The 16,626-nt window shown below is 43.3% G+C and overlaps 2 protein-coding genes across 6 annotated transcripts in view; one reads left to right on the forward strand and one right to left on the reverse strand.

Annotated features, from left to right (window-relative positions):
• The window catches only part of ebag9 (estrogen receptor binding site associated antigen 9), a 9,819-nt gene extending 3,957 nt beyond the window's left edge, over positions 1-5,862 (forward strand). For both annotated transcript variants that reach the window (XM_034874831.1, XM_034874830.1), the window contains 3 exons: positions 1,642-1,752; positions 2,753-2,844; positions 4,238-5,862. In XM_034874831.1, the coding sequence (XP_034730722.1) occupies positions 1,642-1,752; positions 2,753-2,844; positions 4,238-4,355 (321 nt within the window). In that variant the 3' untranslated portion in view covers positions 4,356-5,862. The remainder of the gene's footprint in view (positions 1-1,641; positions 1,753-2,752; positions 2,845-4,237) is intronic.
• Positions 5,863-7,226: 1,364 nt separating this feature from the next.
• sybu (syntabulin (syntaxin-interacting)) overlaps positions 7,227-16,626 on the reverse strand; it is a 15,493-nt gene continuing 6,093 nt past the window's right edge. Inside the window, exons 2-8 of one of the 4 annotated variants that reach the window (XM_034874635.1) lie at positions 16,373-16,419; positions 15,946-16,129; positions 13,996-14,142; positions 12,135-12,234; positions 11,407-11,559; positions 9,760-9,915; positions 7,227-9,017 (exon numbers count right to left, since the gene is read on the reverse strand). In XM_034874635.1, coding sequence (XP_034730526.1) covers positions 7,844-9,017; positions 9,760-9,915; positions 11,407-11,559; positions 12,135-12,234; positions 13,996-14,142; positions 15,946-16,129; positions 16,373-16,396 — 1,938 coding nt within the window. In that variant the 5' untranslated portion in view covers positions 16,397-16,419 and the 3' untranslated portion in view covers positions 7,227-7,843. Of the gene's footprint in view, positions 9,018-9,759; positions 9,916-11,406; positions 11,560-12,134; positions 12,235-13,325; positions 13,570-13,995; positions 14,197-15,945; positions 16,155-16,372; positions 16,420-16,626 lie in introns of those variants that run through there. The other 3 variants (XM_034874634.1, XM_034874633.1, XM_034874636.1) reach the window with 3 other exon arrangements.

Here is a 16,626-nt window from a genome sequence, read left to right on the forward strand (position 1 = left end):
CCTAATACTGTATCTGAAGTCTCTTTTATATAGACCTTACTGGTCCCTAATACTGTATCTGAAGTCTCTTTTATATAGGCCTTAGTGGTCCCTAACACTGGATCTGAAATGTTGAAACCATGGGACCTTTAATACAGAATATCCTGAACAAACAATTTATTCTAAGTTGGTGACATTAGTTAAATGTCTCTTTAGCACTGTATTGCAGTTTTAAAAATACTCAGACATTTGGGGAAGTGTTTACTTGCTGTCTTTTCATGGCTGCACATTCAATATATAAATCACTATGTGATATGTGCTCACATAGTCCTATGAAACACCCATTCGATTATTGGCCGTCAGACAGTCTGGCGAGGTCGGTGACTTGAGTCTGTTGAGTCCGACTGCCAGATGATCCGTCGGGCTGCCTTAACCTTCGACGGTCGGCCGTCGGGTTGGTGTGTCTTATCCCAAAGACTGGAAGTAGCATAATCTGTCTAGCCATGCAGGGTTTCTCCCCGGAGGTTCTTTAGTCAGAGCGTGCCTCATCATCATAACCAGTCGTCACTGAGTTAGTTGATGAAACACTATCCACACCAGTGCATGTGCCATACGAGTAACCTTTACTATTTTTATTGTCAACCAGGTCATTAATTTGACTCGTGTAGACCTAAAGTTTGGGATCAATTGTTACAAGTTCCTTTTGAAGACCCTGGCTAGCTATGTCCCCCTGCTTCAAATTTGTGCCAAACTAGACAAAGGTGAAATAAATTCCAGCCCACTCACATACGTCTTGATAAGACAGCAAATAATACCTTTCATAAAACGTCTCGTACTTTTCATTGAAATAACAGGTAAGACCAGTAAATAGGTCCGTAAACAAATCTCTGGTAAAACAGGAATAACAGCTGACTGATTTGAATGCTTCCCTCCTTACCCTTTGCTTGTTGTTCCTGCTACTAGTTTCCTTAAGATGCTTATAATGTGTGCACATTATATATAATGGGGAGAACAAGTATTTGATACACAGATTTTTCAGGTTTTCCTACTTACAAAGCATGTACAGGTCTGTAATTCATACCTATAGTCATAGGTACACTTCAACTGGGAGAGACTGAATCTAAAACAAAAATCCAGAAAATCACATTGTGATTTTTAAATAATTTATTTGCAATTTATTGCATGACATAAGTATTTGATACATCACAAAAGCAGATCTTTATATTTGGTACAGAAACCTTTGTTTGCAATTCCAGAGATATAGGTTTCCTGTACTTCCTGTTTTGCTTACTTTATGTGGTGTTAATGCATTCTGATGTGTGACTATGCACTTTTACCTGTGTGTACTGTGTATGATATATGTATCTCATGCCATCAACCTGCCAGTTGTCATGCTCTGGAACAGTGGTTGTGTCATTTTACTTGTCTCTACCTATGTCTGTCTTGTTCATGTGTATGTGTTGTGTTAAGCCGTCAGCCTGCTAGGGACTGCAGATTGCATCGCTGCAACATTTACATGTTGGTCTCTGTACTCATGTTGATTATTGTGCATCGTGTATATCATTACATTTGCTTGAATTTGGTCTAGTTTAAAAACTACAAAAGCCTAAATCTGTGCTTCATTTGAAGTTGTAGCTCCTGTCTCTGGTTTCTATGATGCAGATAGTGCTGAAGAAAAGGGAGCCGTTGAACTACCTGGTGCCTGATGGCTCCGCAGGTTTCTCCAGCAGACTGGCAGCTTCTCAGGATATGATGACCTTCAATCCCCCCTCAGTAAGTTACAGCCAAGTTTCTACAGTCTGTAGAGTGGTATGAAATACAGTCCAAATACATGGCCATATATATTCCCGCAACAAATGTGTATGTGAAAAATCATTTCAAGTGCAAAGCAAATTCAGAGTGGACTGTAAAATGGTTAAAAATGAAATGAAACAATGTGTTGGGGAACCTAGTCTAAAGGCTCTCACACACCAACCCAACGGCTGAATACGTCTCCATAATAGCAGGCGGCACTAATCTGCGTTGTCCCCCAAAAAATGAAATCCAGAAGTGCCGGAACATCTCTCTAGACCTCGTTAACACGGACCACGCTGTCGTCAGTCATTGTTTTCACCAGAGTGTTGATGGTAGTCAAGAGGGATCGTTGTTGTCGTTACTCGCTGAATGGAAGAAAATACGATGGCTAGTAATAAGAAGATACCGGGTTTGTCAGCTCCGCTGTGAGCACATGAAAGTAGGCCATGAATGCCACAGACACTGACAAATCAAACCTTTGAAAAAATAAATGTAGGCATTTAATGGACCAACGAAGTAAAAAGAGAGAAACTAGTTTGTGACAGAGGTTTTAAGATATAGAGTTTTAGCTCTGGCAATAGAAATGCTGTAATTACCTCCAACAAGAGGTTATGTTTTCCGCTCAGTTTTTTTTTTTTTTTCTTCGTTTGTCAGCAGGATTATGGTAAGAAAACAACTTGCTTCATTTCCATAATCATAGGTGCAAGGGTGTAGCGTGGGCCAAGGAAGAACTCTTTCAATTTTGCAGTGCATCTGAATCACAGGGCTGATACACATCCGTTTCCATTTTAGTTAGCATTGCAAAAAAAAGGGCTGTTGTGCTGCATTCATGTGGTGTAAGAATAATCAGAAAAATTTGTTTCTGACTGCATTAACATTGTGAGATTAGGCATGCCTTGGCGGAGGCCTGCACGTACCAATTGCCCTTCTAGTTAGAGTAGCGCTTTCTTAAATATAATGAAGCTGTCGTTTTGTACAGGCTGAACTGGGAGAAATGGACAACTGGCAGGAGGACACAAATGCCTGGGAGGACGAGTCTGATGCTACCTGGGAGGCAGAGGAGGTGCTCAGGTAATATTTCAAGAATGCTTCTTCTATGCTCAGTACATAGATGTGCTCTAGCACCAGTTTGTCAGGATTATTATTATTTGCCTTTAATAATGCACCAGCGAGTTAATAAACAGTTACAGGAACATGTGCATGCGTTCTGTTTTGTTTGTAAGACAAAGGGGAGACCTTTTAAGCTTGAGAAGCGTTTTAACTGTAGAGGATACTCACATAAAGCATTGTGCAAACCTACAGCATTAGTATTAGTGTGGTCTCGATCAACAGAAGCACATTACCAGGATAGAGCCTGAAATCGGCCTAATGTCAGCCGTTGCCCCCTCACCTTCTGGATTCTGTCATGCCGTTCTCAAAATCCCTTCGCTATGGGAAACAACAGAAAATATCGAGCTAGCAAGCTACATGTTGAAAATGGAAAGTTTAAAACAAAATTTGATTGTGTAATAAAGCAGGCCTGCTTGTCTCCTTCTTGTCTTTTTTTCTTCACTGGTAAGAGAAATTGACTGCCCTTTCCTCTTTCTCTGTTCCTCCGACAAAGCTTTCTGAGTTTTCTGCTTCTTTTTTGCCGGCTCAGCCATGACAATAGTGAGAAAAACTCCATCGCTACCTTGTTCTTATAGCTAGCCTGTTCCTGAATAGGCGTATGTGTGATGTCACGCAATACCTTCTGATGCTGAGGCCGTCGGCTCGCTGTCCCAACGTTGCAAGGCTGGTTTTTCTGCTCTCAGGGGCTAGGGGGGAGCGAGACCACCACCATCCAACTCGAAAAAAGTCTTATAACCATTTCAATAAATCCAAAGCTGTGCAATTAAGGTGAATTCAATTTAAAAGTTCCCTTTTAACGTCATTAAATATTTACATTGCGTTTTTGTGGAGTGGAAATGTTCCACCAAAACAAGTTCCTTGTTGCAGAACCACCGTCCCTGCGTCCAGAGACAACAGTGAATGATGGTTTAAAGAAATGCAACCAACCCAGAGGTTCCCCCCCCATCCTAAAATGTCTGTGTGGTGGAGCCAGACCTGACTCTGCAGCGCTGTGGAGATAGGTCTGGCAATGCGAGACTAGTATCAGTGTGACGTAATTGTAACACAGAGGACTTGGTCTGCTCTTCTCTCTGTGGATTTAGGTCAAAGAAAGATATAAAGAACAACTAAACAGACTTCCTGCCAACCTTACTAATAATGAAAATGATACAATCGGCTCACTTTTTATTCTTCTGTTGGAGGATGTAGATTCACACAATGGCCAGCAGGTGGCAGTGTATGCCTGGACTACAAACACAAGTGCAAGGCTCAAGATCTTGTTTCCCCCACTCCCAGCTGACCGAGCTTCTGTCCATGCGCGCTGTAATGACATTGCTTGCAATGGTATGTTATGATTTCTTCTTTTATTTGACAGACAAACGAAGATGGCTGAGCGAGAAAAGCGCTCCATGGAGCAGCAAAGGAAGAAGATGGAGAAAGATGCTCAGAGGATGATGAAGAAGGAGCAGAAGATTGCCGTCAAGCTCTCGTAACATTTTAGAAATGCTCAATTTTGAGCCAAAGGGATAAGGGGCGGGGGGGCAACGACACTGAATCAATCGTCACTCTGTCTTTGAAGTCATCAAACCGGCCAGGATTACCGCCCTACGCAACTTATCTGTTAGCAAACTGTGCTCCTTCTCCTCCCTGTGTCCACCAGCAGCCATTTTAGTCCGTTTTTCTGCTGCAGCAGTGTAAAGTGCATCGTTCCTGAGGGGAGAGAACACGCTGTTCATGTGACAAACGTCATTGTGGTCTTCAAGATTATGATCCAGGTCGTCTTAGGTTGAGGGTTAGTTACAGCATTTAGACTCTGATTAAATCTGTCACCGTGGAAATATGTTCATCTTGTTTTTTTTCAGGAACATGCGTAAATAAATACTTGTACTACCTTTTGGTACTCAAATAGGGAGTACAGTTCACTTTCTTTGTCTTATTCATAAGGACAAAGGGGTGTAATTAATTTTAAGCTTCACTGTATACCAGTGACATCCCTTGTTTGCTTGATTATTGTGAATTATAATTATGTCTCTCATTGTTGTTGTTTTTTCTAATGGCTGTTGCTTGATATTTCCCATCATCCCCCTGTGCTGTGCAGCCCTTAGTACACTGGAAATCTGCGTCTAAATGAAAGCTGAAGATTTTCAATAATAGTATGGATAAAGGACCATAGAAGCTAGCCCAACTAGAAATGTTAGCTGGGGGTTCCTATGGTAATCTCATGGCTACTGAGCTGCCACTCATTATTCTCCTTTGTCAGTTTTTTGATATTGAAAGGAAGAAAAAAAAAAAAAAAACAGTGAACACTGCTTTGATTTTTTTTCTTCTGAAACCTGGACCTCCGTCACAGTGTAATCTCAGACTGGTTATCTTGACCTATAAGAAGATGAAAAATGGAAGTCTTGCTTACCTTCTCATCTGAAAATGTATGGCTTAAGTTAAAGGTTATGACTGACTGTGCTGTCCTGCATCATAATGAAATTACTATTCAGTGTTGGGAAAGATCCGTACCAGTGCCAACGGGCAAGCTGTTGTCATGGAAACATTGGAAAGTGAAAATAGGCCTAATACATGATTTGGGTGGAGGTGAGGGGTGCAGTTCTATACTGAATGCTCCAATTGGAAACGCTTTGCAAGCTATTTGATGCTTCCAAAGAAATCCTGGGTTGATGTCGGAGACCCTGGTTCTGCTAAAATGGTTTTAGAGATTCATTGAAGGGACTTCATCTGTATAGATTTGTTTTCTTTGGCATTTTAGTTTTCCATTAAGAAAAGCTGCATGTTCAGTTGATTCATTTCATTTTGCACATTTGAGTTCTTCCAAAAATGTCTCTCACTCATGTATCTCTATGTGTAGGACTTCCTGTTAGGAGAAATGTCATGGTTGAGCACAACGGAGGACCACAAGCTCGATCAGTCCAGAACGTTTGGCAGACTGTATCCCTGCTGTATCAGTTCTACACAGGTTTTTAATAAATGAATTTGATTCATACCTCTAAAGGTGAATAACTTGGGTCTGCTGCTTGATGTGCAGTTTGGGAACAATATATACACCATAACAGATGGATGACAAATTACATAACTATTGAGCTTTGCTATATGTACAACATGATATGGGGTTGGACTTTAGTTAGTTATGCTGGTGGCGTGGTTCCAGTGCAGATATAAAGTAGTCACTAAGATAGCCATCCACAGTGTTGTATGATTTATGATTCATAAAAAACATGGAAACAATTATAAGGCTATTTAACAGCTTAATATTTAAGGAAAAAGAATGCATAAAGGCTCTAGGCTGCCCTGCATGTTATTGCTGGCCTAGTTTAATAAATAACTTCATTTTATATAATTCATGTAGTAGGGGGTCACTGTTCCATCTCTCTTTCAGTTACGAGGTCCTTGGCTTAAAGGTTGAAGACTCCTGATCTAAGCTGCATGCCTACACTCTAGTCTTGTTAAAATCACTAAAATATGTGTGACATAAGGTGGACTTTAACCTGGATTGATGGACCGTTGTCATCACACATCTGACCCCCGTCATAATGATGTCACTCCCATCTGTCAGGAGACACAGTCTGCCTAAACCTCGGAGAGGCTGACCCACTTCCAAAGGAGAGAAAACATGGTCTTCAGAAAGGGAACAAGCTGGATGGATCCACTATTGTTCTGAAAGGCTTGAGAATCATATATGATTACACATGAGACTGTTTATATACATATATGTACATACATATACACACACACACACACAAGACTGGTGTGTTCTCAGCTGGATTGAGTTGCAATCATCGCTTCGCACTCATTGTAATCCAGCAACCATGGACTAGTGGGAGGATTACAGCATCTGATGACTCACTAGTCTCATGCCTTATGAACTTAGAGGTCATGCTTATGCAACATTGCATCGCCATATGGCATGAGTGGAAAATGGAATGATCATGGCAGAGATGCCAAGTGTTAGCTCATCTCATCTTAATCGCCTTGTTCTCATATTTAATGAGTAGATACGTCATGTGTTGACTAAAGAAAGCAAGGCTAGTTTTGGCTCTAGCCCGGCTTTTACCAGAATAGAGGGCACAGACGGCATTTTAAGGCTTCTGAGAGATGACGGTGAAGTGGCTCTAATGCCCTTTACATTGTCAGCTCCACAACCCAAGGGATGTCTGGAAATCCAAGCCGCGAAAGCTTTTACGTAAGGTGCTGTCATGAGAACGCTGCTTGGTTGCACTCAACTGCAGTCTTGGTAGTTTCCCTTTTATTAATTTATGTTAACAGCTTGCACAAAGTGGGCTCTCCCAGTCTTTGCTAGAGTTTTTTTTAAAAGTTAGACTAACACTTTGTCCCAGTTCAGTCAGCCCACACGTGGCCAGATTTTATCATGCTTTATTAATAAAGATACAAGGACATTTGATGTAAACAACCCAGTATTGCACATCGCTCAGGCACATAACAAGTGTCGATTGCTTCAAAGCATTAGCTTATTTCTATGAACAATGCACAGGCTAAATAAAGCTCTACTCCCAGGAAAGAAAATACACACTTCACAAAACAGTGAACTCACATTAACTTTGGCTCAAGATTTTATAACACAACTCAAAAACTGTTGAATTTCCAAACTCATCAAAACAGAGACTAAATGTCATAACATAAAGAACTTATTTTTTTATATTTAAACACAAGAACACCTAGGGACACCACAGGACAATGCTAACACAACCATCTACCCAGATGATCAGCTTATACATGTAAATGATAAATATATAAATATCCCCCTTCATAAATAACCCCCCTTCATAAATAATCCCATTAATGTCACCATTTTGCTTAAACTCATGGTAACTGCACAGTGCAATAGTAAGTGTTACCAAAATAACTGCATTGATAGCAAGTGTTAACAAAAAGCTGCAACAACAAAGTCACAAATACAAATGCTTAAGTGCTTTTAGTTCTAGGTACTCCGTGTGCATGCGGGGGGGGGCAGCCTTTATGCATTGGGCCTGTGAGCGACGTGACGAAGCGAGTGCAATCCCATGATGCAACAGCCCCTGATAAGAGCAGCGATGTTGTACACCGGAGCGCTTCCATCCACACCGTGCCGCGAGTACAGCCAGGCCACCGTGGGTAGCACAGGCGCTGCCACGGCAACCAGATCCACCAGGAAGCTGTTGCTCCAGTAACGCTTACCGGCCACATCCAGTCCCGATGACAGAGGACAAGTTTCGTCCTCGCCGACACTAAAATCCAGCTCCTCCATGAACCGCCGGCTCTCTGCAGGTTCCGAGCAGCACATGCCAGAATCTGAAGAGGTGTCTGGGCTCTCTTGGTGAGCAGGACTACGCATGCTGGGTGGGGGAGGTGTTGGGTCAGGGAGATCAGAAGCAACATTGGGCAAGTTTGGGAGACCCAAAAGACTGCTGCAGGCTGACAGCGTCGTGTCCCCCGCGGATGTCTTGTGGAAGTTGAGCAGCTGGACGAGCAGAGCCTGCAAGTCGGGAGACATGGGCGCTACGTCGGTCTGGATTCCCTTATCGTCCGTGTTCTGCTGGGAATGTGTGCTCGGCGAGATGACGATGGTGGCAGAAACGCTGTTTGGTAGAGGTGCAGTGGATTCGTCAATCAACTGTCCCTCTGACAGCGTGGACACCTCAGGTCCACACTCTGTCCCTGAACTCAACTTGCCGCTAGAGTCCTGACTATAATCCACCGCAGTGGACATGAAGACCTGCTCCAAAATGTCCGCTCTGTTGGCCATCTCATCGTTTAGCAGCAGCCCGCTGTCCGCCATGGCCTCCGCCCCTTGGGTTCCCAGCTCCATCACACCCTCCTCCACCCTCTTCCCACAGTTTCTGGGGCTGTCACAGATGAAGTCCAAGGTGTTTTCTTCTTGGAGGTTGGAGCCGCTCTGGGCAAGCTCCATGCTCTGCAGCAGGGACTCCAACTTCCTGTTTTGAATGTTGATGTCAATGAAATACTTCTGGATTCCCTTATCCTTCTCCATCAGGCTGCTCTTCATCGTTTCCACCACCTGACGCAGCTGCTTGATCTCTTTGCGAGCCTCTTTGAGGGACAGCTGAGCCTCCACCCGGTGACACTCCTCTTCAATCCAGTCTTCCCTCATTCTGCCGAGCTGGGCCTTAAGCTCCTCCACCTCCGTCTCTCTAGAAGAGGTAAGAAAGTGTCCAGAGCTACATGCAATTGTGATATTTTGGAACAAATACAAATATACAGCTTTCATGCAGAGTGTTGGATTTAGGGATTGTAATATAAAGCTATACCTAGCTGCCAGTTAGCTTAGCATAATAACAAGCAGCAGGGAAGAATTGATGCTGCGTGGCTGCAGTTAATAAGGTGTCGATATAACAAAAAGCAGTTTAATTACAATGTGTGGAATGTTGTAGCCAGCTATTACCAAATATAATACATGCATTTAAAAAAAAAAAAAAAAAAAGAGAAAAATAATTGATTTTTAAAGTGTGCCAGATTTTGTCCGGCTAGCAGGTCACAGTCACAGGTTATGCTAAGCTGCAGTGCCTGTAACTCCATAATCTAACAGTCATGATATGAGAGAGACAGTTTCCTCTAACCTGCAAGAAAGTAAGTGTGTATAACTTAATGGCAAGCTATTCATTTATTTATAAAGTGAAGTGAAACAAAGCATAAATGATATGCTAAATGAGTTGCTTTGTCTTCTCTGGGCCCAGAGTGCATATTATATAACTTTAGTGGCATCATGCAGGTTTTAAAGCTAATCGCTCAGTCATTTTCCAGTAGCTTCACACCACAGAGATTTCAAAATTTGACTGCTGTATGTAGAGATGACATCACAACCATGGCTACACCCCCTCCCCACACTGATGCAACCATCATCTTTTATTAAACACAGGAGAAATCCCAGCCAACCTGTCATGAACAGTGTTCTCTGCCTCCATCAGTTGGCTCTTCAGGTGTCTGATGGTCACTTCCTTCTGCTGGAGGGGGGTGAGGTACTGCTCTGGGTTCGGGGCTCTGATGCCATGGTTGTCTCCACAGGAGTGGTAGCGGCCCAGGCTCGCTCTTCTGTTGGTTAGAGAGACGCAATGGTGGTTGAAAAAACGAAAGCCAAGGCAAGGTTTGCCCCTTTAACACAAACATTGTCCATCACTTCCCAACGAGACATTTTGAAGCCCCAGCAGGAAACACACCCAATGTGACAGGTAAGAGTAAAACGGCTCCCTGCGGACGGCAATATGTCTGGCTGAGAAAGTGCTGTCAGGGCAGGGGCTCTCTGAAGCCTGGAATTACTGTCTGACACAGGATTACTGTAGACTGGGGGCAAAGAAACTAAAAGGCTTGTAAACACAAGCCCTGTTTGGCAAGGAAATAAATCAACTGGGGGGGGGGGGGGGGGGGGGAACTGCATTAGCATTCAAATGCTCTTTTGCAAATGCTCAGTGTTTGATTAAGCTCAAAGAACTGATAAAAGGGATTGTGGTTTTTTGGTACAGGATGAGTGGGTGGATTTGGACAGTATGCAAAGCAGCATGCAAGCCCCTCTCTGCCACTGGCACGATATCCTAGCAACCTGGAATACATGAGGCTTTGATGCGAACGTTCTGCATCCATGCCAGAAATAGATGCAGCCCAGGAAAAGGTAACATGCCAGAGGAAGAAGTGTCACAAATCTCCGCTGGCAGCAGTGTCCTAAAGTCCCAACAGTGGAAGCTTAAACCACGAGATAAAGAGCAGGCACACTCCGCTGCTGCATAAAAAGTCAAGACTTTGCATTGAAGGTTAGTAATTTATACTGCTGAGAGGACTTTGGGTTAAAGCGTATGCAGGGCTGAGCTGCCAACCAAACACAAAGACGAAGAAGTTAACCTCTAATCCAGAGCCTGGAGCACCCGGTCAGAACCCATGGTGGTTCCACAAGCTCCAGGTTATTCAATTCACACATCAATTCGGAATTACTTACGACTCTGTGGTCTCCTCAAAACCAAGGTGTGTTCACTCCAATCCTGTCACCAATTGGATGTGTGTGTGTGTGTGTGTGTGTATGGGGGGGGTCACTGTCCGGGTACCATATCTGGACATTTGCTCTGTTAAATCCTCATTAATCCCACCCACAGCCAAATCATGACCAATATAATCCCAGACTGCTACAAGAGAGGAAATGATACAGTCTGAGCTTAATCCAGCCCCCCCCCCCCGCCCACTCACCCATCGTTATGCTGCACACAAGCCAGAGCAACAGTCCAAATCTCCACAATAAATAAAATATCTGCTTGTTTCTCCATGAAGAGACTTCAAAATCCTCAGCCTTTGTTCTGTGATCATAGCGTTTTCCACTGCTTGGTACCTGCTCGACTCACTCGCCTTTTATGGTTTTCCATTAGTAAAAAAACAGTACCCTTAGCAGGTATTTTTAGTACTACCTCAGTCAAGGTAGAAAGGGAGCTGAGGCGTTTTTTGGAGGCTATACTGATCTAAAATGGACAAGAAGAAGACGGGCACTGCGGCCGAGCCGATCAGCTAACCTCAGTGGAAAAACACCAAAGCCAGGTGTGGTACCTGGTGGTGGGGCTGGAGTTGCAGCTGCTGCTGTTGGTTGAGGAGGCGGCTGTGGGGGGGCTCCTGTAGGGAGCGTAGAGCTCTGCATCGCGGTTGGCTGTAGGGCTCCCGGCTGGTTTGAACACTGGGAGCGGTCTGATGTAGGCGCTGCGACTTGAGAAAACAAAAATGTAAAATAAAAATTTAATTTCAAAGTTGTAAGGCAAATTGACATCTTAATGTTTTAGTTTCTGCCATAAATCTAGGCATGAGCCCAAAAGACACCAATGATACAGCATGAAATACCCAGTGGTGAAATGTAACCAAGTAAACTTACTCAAGTACTGTACTTAAGTATGAATTGAAGTACTTTTTATCTTTCCATGCCACTACATTTCAGAGAGAAAGTGTACTTTTCCCTCCACTACCTTCAGTTACTTTACAAATTACAATTTTTGCACCTGCTCTACCCATTGATAACTCACATACTTTTGCTTAACATTCTTAATGCATGACTTTTACTTGTAAGAGTATTTTTACAGTGTGGTATGGTATGCGGGCCACGCATGGTCCCAGATTCCCCGTAATGCAACCCCATTGGTACAGGTCCTGACCAATCAGCTATCCTAACCTCAAATGCCTAACCCGACCAACCGGCGGGTCCTGGTGTCGACCCAGTGGATTTCGGGACACTGAACTGCTCCGACCAAGTAAAAGGATCTGAATACCTCTTCCACCGCTGCTCATACCTGCGTGAAGGAGCTCTCTTTCCAGCCGACAGAGAGGCGAGGCTCTCCCGGGTCTTCAGGCTGCCCGTGCTGCTAGAGGAGCTAAAGTCGGCTTCACTACCTGCAATGACAAGCAGCAGCGTTGTAATACCTCCACCAGCAGACTCAATGAGACTCCTATTTAAAAAGCTCATGCAACACAATCATCCTCGTTGAATGAAAAGTTGAATTCCATCAGAAATAAAAAGGCCCCCCCGCTCACTCTGCTGCTGCTGCTAGTGTATTCGCTAACGTTAGATGTTGAGTCCGTTTGCTGACGTCAACATCTCTCTACTTGTGAACATCATATTTCACTATTTTAAAAACATATGGTGCCTCACCAAGAAATGTTTGGTGTTGCCTGTTTGGGGCCCAGTCTAGTCCCTGTACAGTCCCCCTCGAAGCCTCCACGTTCAGCCTAACATGAACACATCATTTCTTGTCTACAATTCCACTGATTCTGTGTTAATACTAGCCTCTTCTTTAATAAGCATCATGTAACATAAAGCAGAACTATTAGGTTAGGGTTTCTGTAAGCAATACTTTAAAAGGAATTCTCGCCTCTTTTTTTTAGCACAAAGTTCCATCAATAATGGAAAAAATTAAAATAACGCAATGCCTTTTATTCAATTCAATGTTCTTTTGACAAAACATGCGGGAATCATTTTCCTTTTCATTTGTATTAAATTCAACAAGCAGTATGTTGTATAGCAACAGAATACTGAAAGAGAACACATTTATCAAAAATACAGCGATATTCCCCGTTATTGCATATTCTAATATTGTGCAGCTCTAACATTCATTGATATCTGACGGATGTGTCTCTGTAAATGACAATGCTTGCATCTCGACAGGCACATTTCAACAGATACACAGTAGTCGGAGGAATGAGACACTTCCTTATCATACAACCCTTTTCGGATGCCCCCCCCCCCCCGTGACCTGCACCCTGACTGAGATTAACGGAAGTTTGAAGAGCGGGCCGTGCAGATGAACCACGTTCAAATGCATGACCCCTCCACAATGAGCCAATAACATCCAGTCATTACGACTAGAACAAGCTGCTGAAATGTCACAAGACAGACATAGATATATTCATAGATATAAAAGGCCTCAGCGCAGGACATCTCACTGCGTGTACTTCATTCATAAAGATGACATTTAAAGCCATACCTGAGTAGCATCTCTTCCCATCAAACAAAATCATATTACTGTGTGCAGTGACGACTGTGACAAACAAAATAGTTCCAAACGTAAGTGATCCTCCACCACTTTGTGAGTCAACTGATGGTCTGTGCACACCCAGTCAGTGTATACTACCCTCCTGCTAATCAGCCTAATTGGCTGAGCTCCCCGGACCTTTCCTGCAACCAATCAGAGCGTCTTCTTCATCTTGACTCATGATCAGGCAGTTTTTCTCTTCTCCTTTCTCAGATTAAAAGTGAGGGAGGGGGGGGGGGGGTGATATCAGCATAAAGACTGGAGTGTGCTGTTTCTAAAATAAAAGTATAGATATATACATATATATATATATTCACAGATTTGTAGGCAATCAGCTGCTTCCCGGCCAGTGTTTATTCAATTCAACATGCCTGGGAATCTGCTAGCTGCTGACATTTAAAAGACACGGATATTGTACTTTGGTCTACGGGGAACTCCTGGCATGCACAATACGTGTATGCAGTGTGCTGGGTTTAAGTCGTCCATGTAAAAAACTTAACCAAGATGATGTATAATCAACACACACACAAATCTGATTATTTTCCCACATTACAGGATCCAGTCCTGATAGTGCAGGCCTGAGATGAACACTTCACATTTGTATGAGTGTGTTCCTCTTTACCTCTGGATTTCATGGCCGACCTCAGCTCCCTCTTGTGCCTCGGGGCGCTCCGGGGTTCCCCGCTCCACTCGGCCATCATCCTCACCCTCTTCCCTTTGGTCTTGCGCTCGGGGAGTATGGGCGAGCCGTGGGCACTCTGCTCTGAGCCTGACGGGGTTTTGGAGGGGGACACAGACTGACTACTGGGGCAGCCGGTGTCATCTATTGTAGACAGGCACACAGACAGGAGTAGCCAAGAACAGGCAGCGCGAGGGGGCGGGGGGGGGCAGGCAGCGAACACAGGCAGTCAATCAGAGATCAAGGTTCAGCCTGGCTGCTATCTGACAGATAACGCTACAGATCTCACATTGGCTACACACTTTCAGAAAATACACAGTACACACATACACACATACTGCACGTGCACACAGTGTGCATGTGTAGTCCTCTCTGCTTGTTGAGTGGACCACATCACTCCAGATCTGAAGTCTTTGCACTGGCTCCCTGTCCCTCAAAACACTTCTGTTGGGTTATAGCACGGTTTGGGGCCTGATCTACACGTTGACCCCCCCAGAGCTCTCAGGTGGTCTTGGACAGGTCCGCTTTCTGTCCCCAGAGTCAGAACTAATGAGGGGCAAGTAGCGTTCAGTTTTTATGCTCCACATATCTGGAACAAACTCCCAGAAAACATACGTTCCTTTGATCTTTAACATTGTTCCAAATTATTCATTCTTCCTGCTTTTTTCAACTCAAAAGCTAGATATCATTTCATATAGGCTACATGAGGTGTATTGACCATAAATTCCCAAAAGGAGTGTACAACTAGTGGTACTAAGTTGTTGTTAGTGTATACTGGTGGAAGTGGGAAAAAAGTGTAAAAAATGTTAAAGAGACATTTACGCGGCAAAATTTGTGACAAAAGTGTCCAAAAATGTGTTCATTTATGAAACTGTAAGTGATACGAAACTGCACTGAATTACAATTTTTCAGCATTAATCCTATAAAAACAATAAATGTAATAATAATAGGAGTAATAAAAAATGGTAAACCAAATGTTACACCAAACATTCAATTAAATCAATTAAATTACACATTTGATTAATCGCGGTCTCCATGAAGAATACACTTATACATTCTTTCAAATCCCCATTTCGATTGGACAACTATTAATCGCTCCGCCCTACTTTAATTACATCTTTCTGATAATAATTCTGTATTTTAACCAAGTAGGATTTTTATTGCAAGACTTTTACTTATATTATATACTGGCCACCACTGCTTTCATCAGCAAGAAGTGTAAAGAGGGCAGTACACAGACACACACACACACACACACACACACACACACACACACACACACACACACACACCTGGACTCACATAAATACCTGGACACTTGAACACTTGACTTGACATTTGACACTTGACTGATAATTTATGGTAAATTACTTTTCATAGCAAGGTTTTATTGTTATTATTATTATTATTTCTGTTGTTATTATTATTATTATTATTATTATTACTGTTATTATTTTTATCTTTCTACTGTCTTTTTCTCTCTAGACTGTATTTGTCTTGAAAACCGCTGCTGGAAATTTCCATTTCCCTGCAGGAGTCATCCCAAAATGATTAATAAAGACAAGTCGAAGTCTTAGGGTTCACCTAGTCTCTCTTTGCCAGACCTTCCTCCAGCGCACTGCGGAGGAGGGTCTGGCTAGTCCACACAGCACGCCTGAATTGGAGAAAAACGTGCTCCGGTTTATTAGCATTTCTTTAAACCAATCCCAATCGCCTTGGGCGGTGCTAAGCACAGGAGAAAAGCTGTTTGAATGCCAACCCGAAGGAAGTGGATGCAGACTAGGATTCGCCCAACCAATCAAAGCATTGCGATATTATGGTGCACCTGACAGCCTGTAAACGGCTTTGTCCCGTCGAACTCAGCAGTCCTCAGACGGGACCTGAACGTCTTACCAGAGCAGAAGCTGTTGGTGCTGATGGTCCTTTTGGAGACGTCTGAGCTGTCACACTCCTTTCCCTCCTCCTCTGAAAAAGGTGAGTCGGACAGAGGCGAACCTTTGTCTTTAGGCCGGAAGGGATGGAGGACCAAACGCGGGATGCGGCTGCGGGGGCTCCCTTTCTCCGGGGACTTCTTTTCCTGTTCGAAGCAACATCTGTCAGAGCTGGAGGCAGGGATGCACCCACCCACCTTAACTCAGTGTATCATCTTTTTCATGATGGCAATATTTTCAAATTCAAAAAAGATTACATTTTGTAGCTATTGGTTGTCTGCCATGTGATTATTCACTTTTTCTATATTAAATTGCTGTAAAAAAAGGAAAAGACTCATACAACATGCAGACATCTATCACCAATGGCCAGCTGCAATAATAAGACTCACCTCATATTCTTGGAAGGGTCCCATTGTTCTTCACGCAGCGTTTTCCTCTGTTAAATGAAAAAAGGAGAAGAATCAGGTCAAGTCATTTTTTTAGTGTGTTGTGAATGTGGCAGCTCCAACCCTCAACAAACAAGAGCCCTCTATCTGAACTCTGTTACGTCACTAAATCCCTCCCACCACACACACACACACACACACATACACACAGACACACACACACACACACACACACACAAACACACACACACACACAC

The sequence above is a fragment of the Etheostoma cragini genome, chromosome 6, assembly GCF_013103735.1.
Source record: "Etheostoma cragini isolate CJK2018 chromosome 6, CSU_Ecrag_1.0, whole genome shotgun sequence".
Taxonomy (NCBI): domain Eukaryota; kingdom Metazoa; phylum Chordata; class Actinopteri; order Perciformes; family Percidae; genus Etheostoma; species Etheostoma cragini.